This window comes from Elaeis guineensis, chromosome 11, assembly GCF_000442705.2.
Source record: "Elaeis guineensis isolate ETL-2024a chromosome 11, EG11, whole genome shotgun sequence".
NCBI classification, from domain to species: Eukaryota; Viridiplantae; Streptophyta; class Magnoliopsida; order Arecales; family Arecaceae; genus Elaeis; species Elaeis guineensis.
This window is the reverse complement of record NC_026003.2, coordinates 15,650,804-15,669,209: the sequence shown is the minus strand read 5'-3', so window position 1 is coordinate 15,669,209 and position 18,406 is coordinate 15,650,804. Positions and strand designations below refer to the sequence as shown.

General features: G+C 36.5%; 1 protein-coding gene across 1 annotated transcript; it reads left to right on the top strand.

The window, feature by feature from the left end:
* Window positions 1-469: 469 nt before the first annotated feature.
* Window positions 470-9,816, top strand: LOC105061544 (O-fucosyltransferase 16). Its single transcript, XM_010945629.4, has 11 exons — window positions 470-943; window positions 1,027-1,086; window positions 1,166-1,256; window positions 1,498-1,574; window positions 4,533-4,621; window positions 4,742-4,928; window positions 6,838-7,019; window positions 7,537-7,639; window positions 7,735-8,066; window positions 8,146-8,744; window positions 9,466-9,816. Exons 1-10 carry the CDS (start codon window positions 752-754, stop codon window positions 8,588-8,590), a joined length of 1,758 nt encoding a protein of 585 aa, XP_010943931.1. The 5' UTR covers window positions 470-751; the 3' UTR covers window positions 8,591-8,744; window positions 9,466-9,816.
* Window positions 9,817-18,406: the final 8,590 nt, after the last annotated feature.

The window sequence follows — 18,406 nt, the reverse complement described above, 5'->3', positions numbered from 1 at the left end:
ATTTAAGCCTGGACCCAATCTATCAACCGTATCGTATTTTCTACCCATTCCGTCCACACTTCAGCGTTGCAACCCAATCCAATTCCTTAAAATTCGCACATCCACAGTTACCTCAAGATTCGTGCGGCCAAATTCGGCAAGAAGATAACTGGATAAGGGGGGAGAAAAACAGATTCCTAGCCTGCCTCACCGCCAGGGGAGCGGAATTTGGGAACAAAAATAACGGTGTTGCTTTAGAATTCGCGCGCCCTGGATCCCTAGTCTTCCAAATTTGGATATTCCCTCCATTGATTCCAAAATAAGCTGTGTTTCCAAAATGCCCCTATTCAAGGTCAAGGGAGGCTGGAAACGGACCCAGGGGGAGGAAAGAGGGAAAGGAACCGACTACTGACTCCCCACCGGGGCACGTGACAGCGAATGCAATACGATACTGGCTCCCACTCCAGGTCTATTCTGGTGCTGGCTTTTTCTCCCTCCCTCCCTCCCTCCCCTTCTTTCTTTCCTCCCCCAGACCCAACCACTTCGATACTCACCACCAGCACAACCAACTAAACTCTCCTCTCTCTCTCTCTTATATATTATATATTTCCAGTCCTGGAGGCGCGAGGTATTATGGAATCGTTGTCGCCGAAGAAGAAGAGTCCGTCGTCGTCGTCGTCGTCGTCGTCGTCGTCGCGTTTATCGCGCTTATATTTGAAAAAGTAGCAAGAAGAGAACGAGAGAGCTTTCGAAAGGAAGGAGGAAGGAAGACATGGGGTTCCAGAGGCGGCGCCACCACCACGTCCACCGATGGGTGATCCCGGCGGTGCCGGCGACCTACGCTCTCTCCGTCGCCGCGCTGCTCCTCCTCGTCGTCGTCGCCTGCCAATCCCTCCTCGCCCCGCCCCTCCTCGACCACCCCTCCTTCCCCCACCCCCATCGCCCCAACCACCACTCCCTCCTGGTATCCACCTTTCTCTTTCTTATCTGTCTATCTCTGTTTTTGTTTGATCGATTTCTCGTTCTCATATGTGGGTCGTTTTTTAGCTTAAGAGTCCGGTGGAGCTGCAGAGGAATGTCGTTGGTGCCGATACATTTCGTGTTCCGGTTCGTTTTCTTCCCCATTAACTTCATTGATTCAATGGATACGTTTGATTGATCTCAATGTGGCCTATATATTTAATAGAGTGGAGGAGGGAGTCCGGTTAGTGATCTGTGGGACTCGAAGCAGGCTAAATACTTCCATGGGTGCAGCAATGCGAGCAGCGAGTTCGCAAGTATGTGTTGGCTTCTGGTCTGATTTGATGTTCATCTACTAAAATCTCCAATCGAATGCGGAGTTTACTCGAAAGTTAATGATTTTGAGGTTTCTGACTCTGTTGGTTGAGTTTTGGATCTAAATCGTATTATTAATTCGTTTCTTTTTCCGTTTAAATATAGTTTTTTTTTTTTTTTTTTAAGGAAATGGCTATTCCTCTGTCGATATTGTCGTTAGTTTATTTCCCTTTTTTTTAACAGAAGCGAAAGCCATCACTCAACCCAATCGGTACTTGATGATTGCGACCAGTGGAGGATTAAACCAGCAGCGAACAGGGGTGAGATATTGGTCGAGTGTTAATAAATTTCATTGTTTTTGCTCTCTGTTTTCTGTTAATTTTCTGAATAGAAGTTACAACATTTATTGGCTGGTTTATACGCGTGGGATTATCATGTTTCAATTGGAATTCCATGTTGACTTTTCATTGAAACTATTCTTGCTTAGTTTCTAGATTTCGGTGATGGTTGACCCAACCAGTCGTGCGTTTCAAGTTTCTACGGAAAAAGAACCTGACTTAATGGAATGATCTACAATACGTTTGCAGGAATTTGTCCTTTGAATCATGGATTATATTTGCAGTTTTAGAACATGAATTAATTCCCCACAGCACCAGAGCATCCTACTTTCTTTTAGTAGACATATTTTCTTGGTGCTTAGATTGGACAAAGAAGGTATTTAATGATAAAGTAAGGACATTGACCATCATCAATGTTTGGATGTCTATGTACTTTAATTGTGGGAAATGTGTCTCTTGTAGATCCTGCCTGTTTTCTTGCTTGTTGAAATTGCTCACATCTTTTTGATGCTACTCTGCCAGCTATCCTCCCAAGATCCTCCAATCTGGAAATGGCCTCAGTGTCTGCCTTGCCCATTAAGTTTAATTCCCGCAATTGGTCATCCATAGGTTTGATTTGAATTGTGCCTACTTCCTCCCATCAACATGATCATTAAGTGCTCTTTATAATTTTACATGCCTTCTGGCCTCAGTTTACGTAGTAACATTCTAGTAATCCTTGAAGCCAGGAACATTAGACCTCTTATCTAAGCAGTTGTGGGTGCCAACGGAAAGGGAAGAAATTATAATTGATTTTTGTATGGTAGAATCTCAGTCTGTTTGCCATCAGTAAATCCTTTTAGAACTCATCTAAATGCATTACCAATAACTTGCTATGCTGTCAGTGAAAAATCACTATGGGAGTCTGTCATCTGTAGTATCATTGTTTGAAGAATTCTTCTATTGGAGCAACATAGAGCCTTTATTGACAATCATTTCCTCCAAAGAGTTTGTTTGTTATCCGTTTCAGTCTATTGCAGTCTATTGGTACTGTTAGTCTATTTGGAAATTCTTTCATGTATAACTCGTTACGTATTCATTTTCTTTTAATCAGGACTGTCAGCATGTTTAGCTTCACTTTGCTTCTTGTGAAGATATGCTGGTGCTAGAAGTCTTTCTGTCTTGGAACTATAATATACTTTGTGCTTGAGAACTATGTAATGCTATTTTCAAGGTGAAGCAAGATAGCTATTACTGTGCAAGATGATTTGGCAAATTTCATAAAATTTCATTAGTAGTCTTGGAAGTTTTTGCGTCATCTTTGTATTGGGTTTTCAAGGAGCATTTTTATGAAGTATTCAGCAGAATTTGGCTGGTATTTCAGATTGGATCATCCAGCATCTAACTATTTGATCGCATCAATTTTATTAATAGGTTCATAATCTGCATTTTTTTTAAATGAAATAGTCTAGGTTTGAAATGATGTACTGAAAAGTATGTACTAAGGTCTACCATCAAGTAAAACACTGAAAACTTGATTTTGGTTTTTCTGGTATAAATGAGTTTCGGTTTAATCAACTTTAGCATCTTGGTGATTCAGCTCCAAATTTGGCAGCCTTAATATATATAAAAAATCTAAATCACAAATAGAATAATCAGAAAAGAAGAACTATTAATGAGCTAGGAAAAAGGAACTATATTTCTTGTGACCAAGGAGACAGTAAATTTTTTAAAATAAATATAACGTTGAAATTAGTGTATAGTGTCATGCATCATTTAAAGCTCTGGATATGGCTAAAACTATATCAATTTCCTTGTTTCTCTCTCTCTCTGCAAATCTTTTGGAAGGTGTGTAATGCTTTCAAATCTTCTCAAATCTCATAACATAGACTATCTTAAATCAACATGTGGTTCATCTCTGCATTTAACATAAAGAAAATATAAATAAAATTGCCATAAATAGCTCAAATGTATGATAAGGTTGACCATGAAATTCAGTTTGATGCAGAACTACCAAACTAATCCTTGTTTTGGATCAGTTCCCACTCAAAATGAAACATTCATTTTCTAATGGGGCATTTAGGTTTAATTTTTTAAGATTCTCTTTCTGTTTTTAGTGATACTTGATAGTCATGTATTTATAGTTTCCATTAACTTAAACATTGAAAATTTTCCCATAGGTAATATTTATGATCATTTTAAATATAAATTCCTATTTGTCTCACTTTATGTAGCATTTACCTTTTAGGGTACTCTTTGGAGGACTAGTTTCCTTCAATAAAATGATGAGTTAATGGTCATAGTTATTATTTGGAATGTCACAATAAGATGAATAGCATTTTGTCTTATTCATACCAATTACATATGTGGTGCAAATATAGTTTATATTAAAACTGTTTGTCTTACTCTGTTTGAATGGGTAAACAATAGAAAGATTCATAATTTATGGAAGATGAATTCAAAAATGCGATTTTTTGGCCAAATTATGGAAAAGAACCATAAAATTTAGTCACTAGAGTTAGTGGCAAGGAGTACTTTTTTAAAACCATATTTCCTTCACATGTCGAACACCATTAACCTTAGGTTCCTCATTTGATTGTAAGCTCTTAGATAATTGTATTCACCCTAGGTGATACTCTTGGATCCGCTATTTATCTAGTGTCTTTTGTGATTGCTACTGCAATGCTCTTGGATAATCTATTGACCTGGTGATAGTCTCCAATGTTGATTGTCTGGTTACTAATCTGGTGTACCATCTATTCCTTATGCCAAGTTGGGCTACTGCTTTTTTATATTGAAATGGTGGAGTGGTTAGAGTCCTAAATGGTTTCAGTTTTCATATTTTCCATCACCAAAATGTTTTGGTTTAGTTATTGATTCTGTTCTTCTACTTGATCAATATTGAAAACATAAGCATAACATTACTGATGGAAACATTGCTGCTACCTATGGTTGTTTCAGATAACAGATGCTGTTGTTGCAGCTCGTATTTTGAATGCGACACTTGTTGTTCCTAAGCTGGATGAAAAGTCTTTCTGGAAGGATGCTAGGTTTGCTCCAAATACTATTCTTTCTGGCTTCTGCAACAACGAAGCATTTATAAATCAAGTCATCAAAAATGTTCACTGAATACATTTTGTGCATTGGTTTTTTATGATTCTGTTTTGCAGTGATTTTGCTGAAATCTTTGATGTTGACTGGTTCATATCATCTCTCTCAAAGGATATTAAAATTATAAAACAGCTTCCAAAAAAGGGTGGAAAAGTTATTGGAACTCCTTACACCATGCGTGTTCCAAGGAAGTGTGCACCGAAATGCTATGAAACTCGAGTCTTACCTGTTCTTTTGAAAAAGCATGTAAGTTTTAGATCTGTAGTATCTAAGTTCTGATTCTTACTTTTAGTTTCTTTAATGTTAGTTTGCCATATTCATTTCATTCATTTCCTTGCCTTTGTTTCTAATATTTTTTATCTTTAAGATAAAAAATGCAAGCTGTGTACATATATGTATATATAATACCATGTCTTCTTTACTTAGTTTCTGTATTTTCCTCGTGTACTAGATTAATGAAGTTCGGGTCCAACAAATCTTCACTATCAGCTGCATTGTCATACAGTTGGCATGTTTCAGTTAAATTGAATGAGATATATCTGTAATAATCCTAAACCTGCATGCCTATTTTCTCCATCTGATATCCCTTAAAACTCTTTTTCCTAATTTTTATTTTTAGAACCTGGATAGAAGAAATAGGAACTGGAGAAGCTAGCATTCTAAGGGGGATGGAGCTATTTAAGGATGATGCTAGTAGTTATATTTGTATTTCAAAATTTTGTGATCTGCTTCTCCAATTATATACGAATTTAATACCAACACTTTTCTCCATGGCAAGCTTCATCCAGTTCAGCTAATGTGATGTCATAATTGGGTTAATCTCTCAGAGAACATTCTATCATGAACATAAATGAAACTAAGTTATGATTATTTCTCATGGTAGGCATCTCTTATCTGTTATATCTAGGCTCTCTATCAACATGATAATACTCCATTTAATTAGCAGACAAGGTGGACCTTTTCTTTTACTAGTATATGACCATGTGAAATTCATGGTTAGAAAAGCTTGAGATTAATCAACAATCAAAATGAGTTTGAGGAAGCAGTGTTTGGGAGGGAAGATCAATGAGATAAGTAAGGGCTAAGTAGTTGATCAACTGGGCATAATTTTTATAAATTACCCTGTGATTCCATTAAAATATTTTTTCGTTTAATAGTGGCTTGGTAGAAGACTTGTTGCACCTATGGATGCAACTAATACTTTGTCATATTTTTATGATTTAGTTTCAATCTTATTTTACATAGGCTGAACTGGCATAGCATATCATGGATGATGTATTATTTGACATACATAATGCATGATTAATTCTTGCTGGAAGTACTTTTGCATGAGATTGAACCATATGGTCTCGTTATTGTTTCTATTTCTGTTAGATGCATACTCTCATCCCGTTGTGGATGGCCTTAGTGGCTGATCTCTATGGATGTATTGGGCATCTGAATAATTGGGGAAATTTTGAGCAGCATGTGGAAGAAACTGGAGACCAGAATAAAAATAAACTTGCTTTATTAAACTTGTTTTGCAGTAAGTTGATACAAAATTTCCATACTATATTAACTTAGGAATTATAATTATGAGATTTAAAATCTTTTTCAATTATTGGTGTTCAAATTGATTTTGAATACATTTTTAAATATGTTGTATGATTCAAGTGATAATTCATGAAAGTTGTTGGTAATTTTTAATTGTAGTTAAAATTTACATTTATTGTGGGTTGTCGTTAAGTTGAGAACTACGCATTATTCATTCTTCAAATTTTAGTAAATGAGAATCTGTTCCACAAAGCCAAATCCTGTAACATGGAACAAGGCTAGTCGGTTAAGGCTGAGCTAGGTGTTATGCTGAACTTTTAAAGCTGCATCTTTCTTTTTACTTCAGATCATTGTTGCAAAAAATAATGCCTCCTCATTACTTAAATAGACATCAAGAGTACATATTTATGATTACTGTATATATCATAACTTTTAAAGAGTACATTTTATTTTTTTCCGCCCAAAGATATTGTAATTGAGAAGATTTACTTTGATGATGTTCAAGAGCCTTTGACTTAGGTTTAATCACTGCTTATACATGTCTCATAGTAAAGAAGTACCTGCTTGTTATTTGGACGTATGCATGCTGCAAAACCAACATCTTTCTTTCATGATGATGCAGATTGTTCAACTAACAAAGTTCGACTACAGGCTTTCAAACAAGTTGGAGACTGATCTTCAGAAATTGAGATGTAGAGTTAATTATCATGCCCTTAGATTTACGGATCCTATACAAGAAATGGGTGAGAGACTGATTCAGAGAATGATGGCAAAAAGCAAGCACTTTATTGCCCTCCACCTGAGGTAAGCTTTTAATACGGTCGCAGGATGACCTAAGTAGTTCGATGTAGTTTCATGGCATAGCCCTTCAAGTGATTTAGTGCTCCGCGCTTAAAAATAGGGATTGCTACATCAATAATAATGGAATCATTTCACAGGTTCTGATCCTGTTTCCTTTCCCTGTACCTAATAAAAATTGTTGAAAATAATTTTTTATATGAAATACTTTGTGGAATTTCTCTACAAAATCTATGACAAACAGGTGATCATATGATAAATGAGCTATCATATTTAAACTAAATGATTAAATGTGCATGTATTAAATTACTCTATTTTGTTGGAGGAATGAGAAAATGTGTCCTGTGTATTGTCATTCCTCTCGTCCACAAAATAGAGGTGTCACCTGTGGCAGAACCCTTTCTTTTCAACTGATCTATTACTATTGACAGGCAATTAGGATCCTTTATTACTCTAAAATTCTAGGGAGCGAAGGATTCACCATAGAATATTCTATGATACATGCAAATGTTCATTGTGGCAGATTTGAACCTGATATGCTTGCCTTCTCTGGGTGCTATTATGGAGGAGGAGAAAAGGAAAGGACAGAACTGGGTGCCATACGCAAGAGGTGGAAAACGTTACATGTAAGGCGGCACTTTATCCTTGTTAATGGTCTAATTGAAGAATTATTACCTGGCTACTCTTGTATGCTGTAGTTACTTTTATAATTTATGTGCAGACTAGCAACCCAGACAAGGAACGCAGACATGGTAAATGTCCACTAACACCTGAAGAGGTAGGCCTTATGCTGAGAGCATTGGGCTTTGGCAAGGAAGTTCACATCTATGTGGCATCTGGTGAGGTATATGGTGGAGAGGAGACACTGGCACCTCTGAGGGCACTCTTTCCTAATTTTCATTCAAAAGAAACTTTGGCAAGCAAGGAGGAGTTGGCACCATTTGCAGCATTTTCATCACGCATGGCTGCTCTTGATTTCATTGTATGTGATGGCAGCGATGTATTTGTAACAAATAATAACGGGAATATGGCTAGGATGTTGGCTGGTCGGAGGTATGTTTCCATTTTCATTGTAATAATGAAAAATGATCACATTCGTTCTGATTGTATATGCTCTATAATTTTATTGTAGGAGATATTTTGGGCATAAGAGGACGATACGGCCAAATGCTAAGAAACTGTACTCTCTGTTCATGAACCGAACCAGTATGACCTGGGAAACCTTTACATCAAAGGTCCGCACTTATCAAAAGGGATTCATGGGGGAGCCCAAAGAGGTGAGACCTGGTAGAGGTGAATTTCATGAAAACCCTTCATCATGTATATGTGAAAATTCCAAGGAAGCATCAGGAATTACTCCTCACATTCAGCCAAAAGTTGAAATTAGAAATGTAAAGGGTAATTCAAGTAGTAGGGAATCGACAGAGACTCTTCCTAGTGATGAGGAGTCTGACTGGAGGGACCTGGATTATGGAGAAAATACTCCTCTGGGGAGTTTACCCAATGGAACAGACCAGGAATATGACCTCATCATCAGATCCGAAGTTCCAGATTTGGAAGAACTACTTTCAGATTAGAAAAGTTGTTTGGCTGTTGAACAGAGCATAGCATTCGATCCATTCTTTTGTCATATTTCATCGGTGTTTTGAATGCTTTGCTTCATCGGCCAAGCTCTGCTAAACAACTGCTCCATTGTTCAACACATTGCAGAGTCCTTTTTCATCAGAGAAGGTAAGTAGAAGATAAAGCAGATGAGAATATCATAGAGAGCATTAACCTTAAAATTTCTATTTTTTCCTTTCATTGTTTGGTTTTCATGTGTCGATGGTTATATTCTTTATATTTCCGGCAGGGCCGGTCCTAACATTTTTTAGACCTGGGGCCAAATGAAAAAATGGAGCCTTCTTTATTAAAAATTAGCATACTTTAAACATTAATTATCATTGAAAAATTAATCTACATGAAATAATTTTTTATAGATATATTCGTTAAGCAGCGTGTAAAACCCATCATTAACCTATTTAATTATTTTTCTTATTATAATATTATAGAAAACCATCTTTGCATCCTATTCGAACATCAATGCAGGGTTTAGGGCCTGAGGCGGTCGCCCAGTTCGACTTGCCCTAGGGCCGGCCCTGATTTCCGGTAAATATGACCAAACAGGGAAACTCTCTCTGTAAATCAAGAGGCCATTCTGCTACTAAATGTAAGTTTTCTTGGAAGGTCTTTCTGGAGAACCATGAGATGCTCATGGTTCTATTTCGTTGATAGGCCTTTTGACACTATCAGAAAGGTCTCTGTGCCTCTTCCCACTCTATGAAGACCAAATAATAGGAGACTCTAATTTCAAGGCTTGTCTTGTTCTTATTATTTTTCATTTTTAATGTTATTTTGTTTATCTATAATTTTACTAACTTGATATTCTTCATCTTTTGCTTTATGTTGAAAGGCACCACAATATCGCTGTACATAAAGCATTGGTGAGAGACCTGTACAGTACCTCGACCACCTGATTTCAGAATCAAAGCAACATGTTGCATCTCTCTAGATACTGCAGATCTTTGATGTACATTGCTGAAACATTCTTTTTAAAATTTTGTTAGAAGCAAAAGTCAGAGTTGCTGGTGAGTTTCTTGTGTCTTGTTTTCTGTTTTGCTTTCAGATATATTTGTTTGTAAATTTGATGGAGTGCTGTACTGAGGTTGGGTCACCGGCAGTGTTTTAGAAAGGCTCAAAGAATATTAATAAAGTATTTATCAATTTTGGCAATTATCAAAAGAATTTTTTTCTTTGATAACTTGTATCAATTTTGGCAATTATTGTTCTCCTTTTGGTGCCACTAAAATTTTCTTTTCTGTTGGCATCATGCTATGCGCTGTTGTGCATGTTCTTCTGGTCTTGTTAGCATATTGTGCTTACCATTTGCAGCCAGCAAGGTGGTTGAGACTCCTCGAAGAAAAATATTTATGTACCTGTTTGCTGATCTTGTAAGTCTATCTCGACAAGTAGCATCTCAGATTTATTGATTTAATCTGACTAGATGTTGATTCTATTCTAATGAGGAGTCTGCATTCATAAGCATAGGCTTAAACTTTGTGCTTTCTTTAATAACTTTTCCTATATTGGACTTCCAAACTTCTGTAGTTATTTCTAGCTGCTGCTTTTTTCCTTTCATTACCAGTTTAAGGTTCTCATTTTAACTGCATGCTTCCTCTTTCCACACAAGATGATCCTTTTCCTAATGCCAGAATTATGGAATCTGCCTCTTCCTTGTATAATTGAAAGAAAGCAATACCATGTTATATCCATTATGCATAAAGCCAAACCAACATCCAACATTTTAACCCAGAAAAAATTCAATAAATTAGAAACTTTTGACGAGATGTTTGAGCCCTTCCGCAACATCCTAGAGGAAATTAACTTGGCCCCAGGGACACGGCTGCAGAGATCTCTGTAAAAACTTTCCAACGTTCAATAATAGCAAATTTGATGCTTGATGAGAACTGCAAGATCCGTGATGTTGTTTGACTTGGTGGCTTGGGTTCTTTAGAACCATTACTTGTCAAACTGACAGTAAATTGGTCGAAGAATTCCTCATCGCCCAATCCAGGAGATACCCTCAAGGGAAGTGGATTGAGAAATGCGTTTGCTAGAAGGGCTTAAAGGTTTTGTTGCTCTCAAAGATTCCAAAGGTTCATCTGTAAAATGGCTACCTGATTTGTTTAGGCATGGTCCTTCATGGTGTTTTAGGTTTGTGGGTTGGGTATGATCCATTTGTAAAATTTAGTTATATCTATTATCTATATCAAGATTCAACTTATGCAAAGCCTATGTGGACTCTGGTATTAATGACATTAGTATTATAATGCTTGGCCATTAAAGTTCATTATCTCATGTACAATAGATATTAATGATGTGAATATTAATGTGTTCAGCCATTATCGAAGTGACTGCTTAATATCTAAAAGAAAATGGCTATTAAAACATTCTATCATTATGAGTTGTTACATGGCTCTATGATATTTCAAGAAGGAAAAAGGATAAAAGAGCTATACCTCTTGTATCATATGGGATTGGTATTAATGAAGCTGGTATTTAATATTGAGAGATTTTATATGATGGCTCTTGTGTAGAGTTCTCTGTTGATTGATCATGTGGATGTTGTATTAATGCCAAAAATTTTTGCTTGGAGAAAAATTATACTTTGCATATTGTACATTGTTGGCATTAAGGATGGAAGTTGTTATACAAAGCCTCAACTTGTTCAAAGTTCTCTATTCATCATGTAGAGTTGATATTAATGATCGAAGTTTATATTCGGATATTATTAAACTTCATTGTTTTATATGCAATGCAAAGTTTTGTTAAATCTTCTATTTACTATGATTTATTATATTACTGCATTTCAACAATAATTAGAAAGGAGAAAAAAATCATACTCCATGCATCGTGTAGGTTACATGCTAGTATATTTTAGACTTGTGCACATGGAGTATATTTGTCATGTGGAGGTTAGTGTTAATAACAATGATATTAATATACTTCCCTATCATTAAAATTTATTGTTTAATATGCAAAAAATTAATGTTGGTATTAATATGCTTAGCTTTCATAAAAGTTCATTATTTAATGTGCAACAGGAATTTAGTTATTGAGATTTTTTATTTTTTATAATTTATTATATTGTTATATTATATTTTAAAAATAGATAGAGAAAAAAAAAAATATTATACCTCACCTATCATCTAAGATCGGCATTAATGATCCGATGTCAGAAGTTTCCGCACAAAGTTTCGCATGGAGTTCTTTATTTAATATATGGACATTGGTATTATTTATGACGGCACATGTATTATGGTGCTTGATTATTATTAAAGTTATAAATAAATTTAAAAATTTAAACCTTCTATTTATCATAAATATTATATTATATTTTAAAAATAGTTAGAAAAAAAAAATAATCATATGCCACATGTGTGGTGCTGGTATTAATGATTGAAGTTTTTGTATGGAGATTTAGCTTGTGCAGAGCTTTGTATTACCACGTGGATGCCAGTACTAATGACGGGAGTTGGCATTTGGATATTATTTTAAGTCTATCACTCAATATACGGCAACCAAAAAAAATTTATTATAATATTTTATTTATTATAATTTGTTATATATGTTGTGAAAATGCATTTCGAGAATAGTTAAAAAAGGAAGAAAAAAATCATGAATCATGTATTGTACAGGTTATTCAATTGGCTACATTATATTTTTCTATCCAATCCTAACCTTGCCCAAGTAGTATGTTGATCAAGTCTAAAAGGTGCGCAAATAACAGATGACCTCATCTGGTGCAACCACCTCAATTGAATCTTAAAAACCCATGATTTTGAAATCCTTAAACCCCCGACGCATTACCGTGTGCAAATTGGGTCCAAAGCATCCCTTCGAGCCGAGTTAAGATGGCATCCCTCAATTTTTCAACTCGACCCTACTCTTTCCAAACCGTTCTCAAGACTAATGCACTCTGTTGCTCTTCTGCTCCCACCACCTAGTATTTTATGTTCATAGAGTGTTTTGAAACCTTCTTTGCTCAAAATACTCCATTAGCGCTTTGAAACTTCTTTATTCTCAAGAAAGCCCCCAACTGCTCTTATTTTAATCAGTTTTTTGAAGCATGGGCTTACCAAAGCATAACCTGTTGGTGTCTCATCGATCAGATCGATAAATGTTTGATCTATCTTGTCTTGGATCAGACCCAACTCGATTAAGACCACTAATCTAGATGACTTTGGAATTCTATCTGGACTCAGTATAGTGGTCTTGATGGGCCTAACATGAACGTGGGCTTGTTTGCACTATTTGTGTCCTCGCTGGACAATCCTCCTCCCGAAGATGTATCGTTTCGCCTTTATTTCCCTTCTCCAGCCTGGGGATATTCTGTGGTAAATAAGGCCACACTTTAATTATTACCAAGAACAATGAATGAGATAGTTATATGGCGACATGGCCTACATTTATTTGTTGAGTCCTACGTTTCCTGGAGGGTGTCAACCCAGTTTTTGATGCCATAAATTGGGGTTTCAGGCATTAATATGTGGTCCATTATCCCAAGCAATTCTTAAAAGGCAAAGATTTATAGATGTAACGGGGCTCTCTTGGAGGAATATAGCATTTTAATTAATTAATTTATTTTATTTTTATTTTTGCTTAGAGATCATTCTATAGTGCGTGCGTAACTTGTTCTTTGAAACGGTCGGCAGTCTATTTGTACATAAAGCAAGATAAAGATTAAAATAAAAAATAAAGGAGTACGTGTAATGCCACCTGTTGTTGTGGGGGTTTTATTTGTTTGTTTGTTTGCTTGTTTGGGGTGTGAAAGTTCAACACATGGCCTACCTATTTATGTACCTGTTTGCTGATCTGGTAAGTCTATCTTGACAAGTAGCATCTCAGATATGTTGATATAATCTGACTAGACGTTGATTCTATTCTAATAACAAGTCCGCATTCATCAGCACAAGCTTAAACTACATGCTTTCTTTGATAACTTTTCCTATATTGGACTTCCAAACTCCTGTAGTTATTGCTAGCTGCTGCCTTTTTTCTTTCATCACCGGTCCATGGTTCTCATTTTATCTGCATGCTTCCTCTTCCCACACAAGATGATCCTTTTCCTAATGCCAGAATTATGGAATCTGCCTCTTCCCTATATGATTGAAAGAAAGCAATACCATGTCGTATCCATTATGCAAAAAGTCAAATCAGCGTCCAACATTTTAGAGAGTATGGCTTATATAGATTAGAATCTTCTCCTCCACGTGAGGTATCTTTTAAAGGACAAAATCGTGAGGCTCTAAATGACTGAGGCCCACTGAAGCCTAAAGTCCACTGAAGCCTAAAGATGATCATGAGTCAAAACGGACAATACCTCACGTATGTGAAGATTCGACCCCTTGATCCATAACCGCAACACCCCTCAAAAAAAAAAATCAATAAATTAGAAACTTTTGACATGATGTTGGAGCCCTTCTGCAACATCCTAGAGGAAATTAACTGGCCCAGGGACATGGCTGCAGAGATCTCTCTGAATACTTTCCAACGTTCAATAATAGCAAATTTGATGCGTGATGAGTCCGTGATATTGTTTGACTTGGTGGATTGGCTTCTTTAGAACCATTACTTGTCAAACTGTCAGCAAATTGGCCGAAGAATTCCTCATCGCCCAATCCAGGAGATCCCCCCAAAGGAAGGGGATTAAGAAATGCGTTTCCTACAAGGGCTCAAAGGTTTTGTTGCTCTCAAATATTTCAAAAGGTTCATCTGTAAAATGGCTACCTGATTTGTTAGGTATGGTCCAACATGGTGCTTTAGATTTGTGGGTTGGGTATGATCCATTTGTAAAATTCGGTTATATCTATTATCTGTTATTTATATTTATTAGCATAATTGATAGAATTGTACTGAACTGTAATTACCTTGTAATTATTCCCCTTTATTTCCTCCTTTTTTTCTCTTTGGCTTGCATTATATTAGGAAGATCAGGATTGTACTTAGCTGTAATTATCTTGTAATTATTAGGAAGGCCAGTTTTTCTTTCTTGTTGTTCTTTCTTATTGTTGTACGCAGTTTGTATACATGCTGGATGGCAAATCAATACAAAACAACCCTGTTACTTTATTTTTCTCTTGGTATCAGAGCAGAAACTATCAAAATCCTATACATCATCCCTAAGCCACCCACTGCAGATCAACTATGACAGAGGAATCCAGCAAAGTCATGAAGGTAAATGCGTCTGGTTCAGTGGGAGCCGATAGCAAATCCTCGGATCACTCGGGGCAAGTCTATGTCACAAACTTGCTCACTGGATCCAATTATCATTCATGGAGACGTTCTATGGAGAATGCCTTGTATGCAAAGAATAAGGTAGGTTCATTGATGGGACATTGGAGAAACTGAGTGAAGTTTTTTTCGACAACCGAGATTGGACGTAGTGCAATGCAATGGTAGTCGTATGGCTCACAAACTCTATGACTAAGGAGCTGTACGAGACCGTGGCGTACGTGGCAACAGCTCGTGATATATGGGTGGACTTGGAAGAGCAGCTCTCGCAAAGGAATACCACTCGAGTCTACCAAATATGGAGGAATATAAGCCTGCTTCAACAGAAGAAGATGCCAGTCGCTAGTTATTATAGCAAACTGAAAATATAGTGGGAGGAGTTGCAAATGTATGATCCGATTCCCCCATGCACCTGTGGCTTTCTCAAGGCAATCACCACATCAAGAGAGAGGGCTAAACTGTATGATTTCTTATGGAACGGTGGCTGCTGTGGAGGCTCACCCATCCCAGGCCTTTCAACCATAGAATAGGGGTAGCTCTTGAATCTTATTCATGATGCAAAGATGGGTCATGATGGTGGCAAGACTGTAGCAGATGGTGGCAAGCTAATAGCTGGGTCAATGACTCCAATATTTCAATTACAGAATGTGTGTAAAGGAGGCAGGCCTGTACAGCTACCCAATGGACAATTGCTTGAGGTGCAGCAAAGTGGGAACTTGGTCCTCTCCAACAAACTGAAGTTACAAGAAGTGCTCAAGATTAATGATTTTCAATACAATTTATTGTCAGTGAGCAAATTGACAAAATATAATAATTGTGTACTCACTTTCTATCCGGATTTTTGTGTTTTGTAGGACCTACACTTGAGGAGGCCGATTGGAGTGGGTAGACAGCATAATGGGCTATATTATCTGGATTTTGGGCAAGTGGCAGTCTTTGGGCATGTGGCATAGAATGGGGAGTCATCTCGTATCTGGCACATACGGTTGGGACACTCTCTTTTAGATTGTTTATCATGCATTCCCAGTTTATCTAATGAGATTGTTAGTAGTGATAAACTAATATGTGATTTCTGTCATCGTGCCAAACAAACTAAACTCATTTTTCTTATTAGTCATAATAAAGCCGCACCTCATTTTGATTTAATTCATTATGATATTTGAGGCCCATATGCTACTCCACATTCGGTGGCACATTATTTTCTGACTATAGTTGAGGCCCATATGCTACTCCTCATTTTTTTCATTAAGAATAATATTATTTTCGATAAAAAAATATTTTTCATCATAAATACTTAAATTATTTATGATGAAAATATTTTTATCACGAGCATTTAGAAATTTAAAATTAAAATAAATATTATATTATTTATGATGAAAATATTTATTACAAATAATTAGTATTTAATATGAAACTTTTTTTCTGTCGCTAATAGCTAACTATTTGTGGTAAAAAAATTATTTTCATCATAAATATTTTATTATTTACAATGAATTTAATTTTTCATCATAAATACTCTTATTGATGACGAAAATAGGTTCATCATAAATAATTCTATCGCAAAAGTAGTCTTTTCTTGTAGTGTAAGATAGTGGTGAATAGTTTGGTTACTCTAATATTACTGTATCCTACTTGTGAATGTTATAAACTACAAGTTATATTGATTTATTGACCGGTGTGTGCCTTGTATGCCTATAGGGATGATTTCTTGTAAGTATGCGACGGCTGCTTATGCTCTTGATATTTAACCCCGGGGTCGAGGGCGTGATAGTTAAAATGGTATCAAAGCCAGGTTTAGATTCATTGGGAATTTTGGATCCTAGGATTTGACACATTGAGTGTAGGTGGGGTGGTTACCTATTACATAGAAATATTTTTGGTTTATTGTAGGTATTAGTTCTAAATTGTGATTATTCACATCCTTATAGTTGAACTTTGTCATTGTCTCAATGAAAATAGGAATCGCACCCCACCATGTCAAGAAAATTGCTAGCATTATAGATCACTCCCAAACTGGTGAATCTTCAAATCAGCAGGTTGGTAATAGTGGTCAGCATGTGGATGCTGGGATAGCCACTAAAAATATTCAAGTGGAGCAATCCCAAAAGCATACTGTACTTCAGATTGTGGAGACTATGATGGATATGATGCAGAGACAGCAGCAACAATTCAGGGATCAATAATTGAAATGGTAAAAGTGGTTTCAAAAGTAGGAATTGCAATTTCAAAAACAAATGCAAGAATAGTTTTTCCACCAACAGCAGCAAATGTTGCAGCAAAAGAAATCACAGTCCTCTAGCATTAGACCTTAGATCGTACAGCATGGTGGTATAGCCGAATTTAGGAAGATGGCCCCTCCAGCTTTTAAGGGAACTACTGAATCATTGGATGCTAAGGATTGGTTGGAGGAGATGGAGAAACCTTTTGCTATCACAAAGTATTCAGAAGAAGATGAAGTAATCTATGCCTCTTATATGCTCCAAAGTGAGGCTTCTAATTGGTGGAGAGTAGTACAGACCAAGCATGCTTCTGAGGTAGAACTTTTCACCTAGGATACATTCTGTAAAGCTTTTTATGAAAAATATTTTCCTTCTAGCATTAGAGCCTAAAAAGAATGAAAATTCATTTCTCTGAAACAAAAAGATATGACTGTAGCACAGTATGAAGCTAAATTCAATGAACTTGCTAAGTTTGTATCTAAACTGGTAGAAGATGAGAGGACTAGAGTCCATAAATTTTAGATGTGTTTAAGAGAAGAAATCAGAGAAGGAGTAGCACCTTTGCGGTTGATGACCTATGCAGATATGGTGAATACTGCATTAATAGTAGAAAGAGAAATTGAGTAGGAACAGAAAGAAAGAGAAGGTCAGAGAAAAAGATTTAGGCCAGCCAGCCAGCCATGAAACAAGGTGGACAAAGTTCAACCTAGCAATCCAAGAGATCGATTATATAGGAAGTGGTTAGACAGTCACAGGCAGGTTTGATTCATTGTTTTCGATGTGGAGGGAGTCATATGATTAGGGATTATTTTTTGAATATGGGTGCTTGTTTTAGATGTGGCCAGCAGGGTCACATAATAGCATCATGTCCAGTGCTAGCTGAGAGTCAGACTGCTTCGATATCTTCAATTTTTTGATCGGCTCAAGCACCAGCAAGCAGTACCCTTTCTACTAGGTAGAGTAGAGTGGGAAGCCAAAGATCTCAAACTCAAGGGTGAGTATATGCATTACTCAGTAAGATGCCCAAACTTTTAATTCAGTGGTAGCAGATACTATTCTAGTATTCAACACCTATGCATATGGTTTGTTTGATCCTGATGCCACTCATTTCTTCATATCTACTATATTTGTTGCAAAGCATGGTTCACTATTTGAACCTTTAGAGATAGTAGTATATGTTAAAACTCTAGTGGGAGATATGTTAACCACTAGTTATGTTTGCAAGTCTTGTGTTGTTAAAATAGGAAGTAAAGAGTTGATAGCAGATTTGATAATACTAGACATGAGGGACTTTGATGTGATATTAGGAATGGATTCATTAGCTACCTATTATGCCTTAGT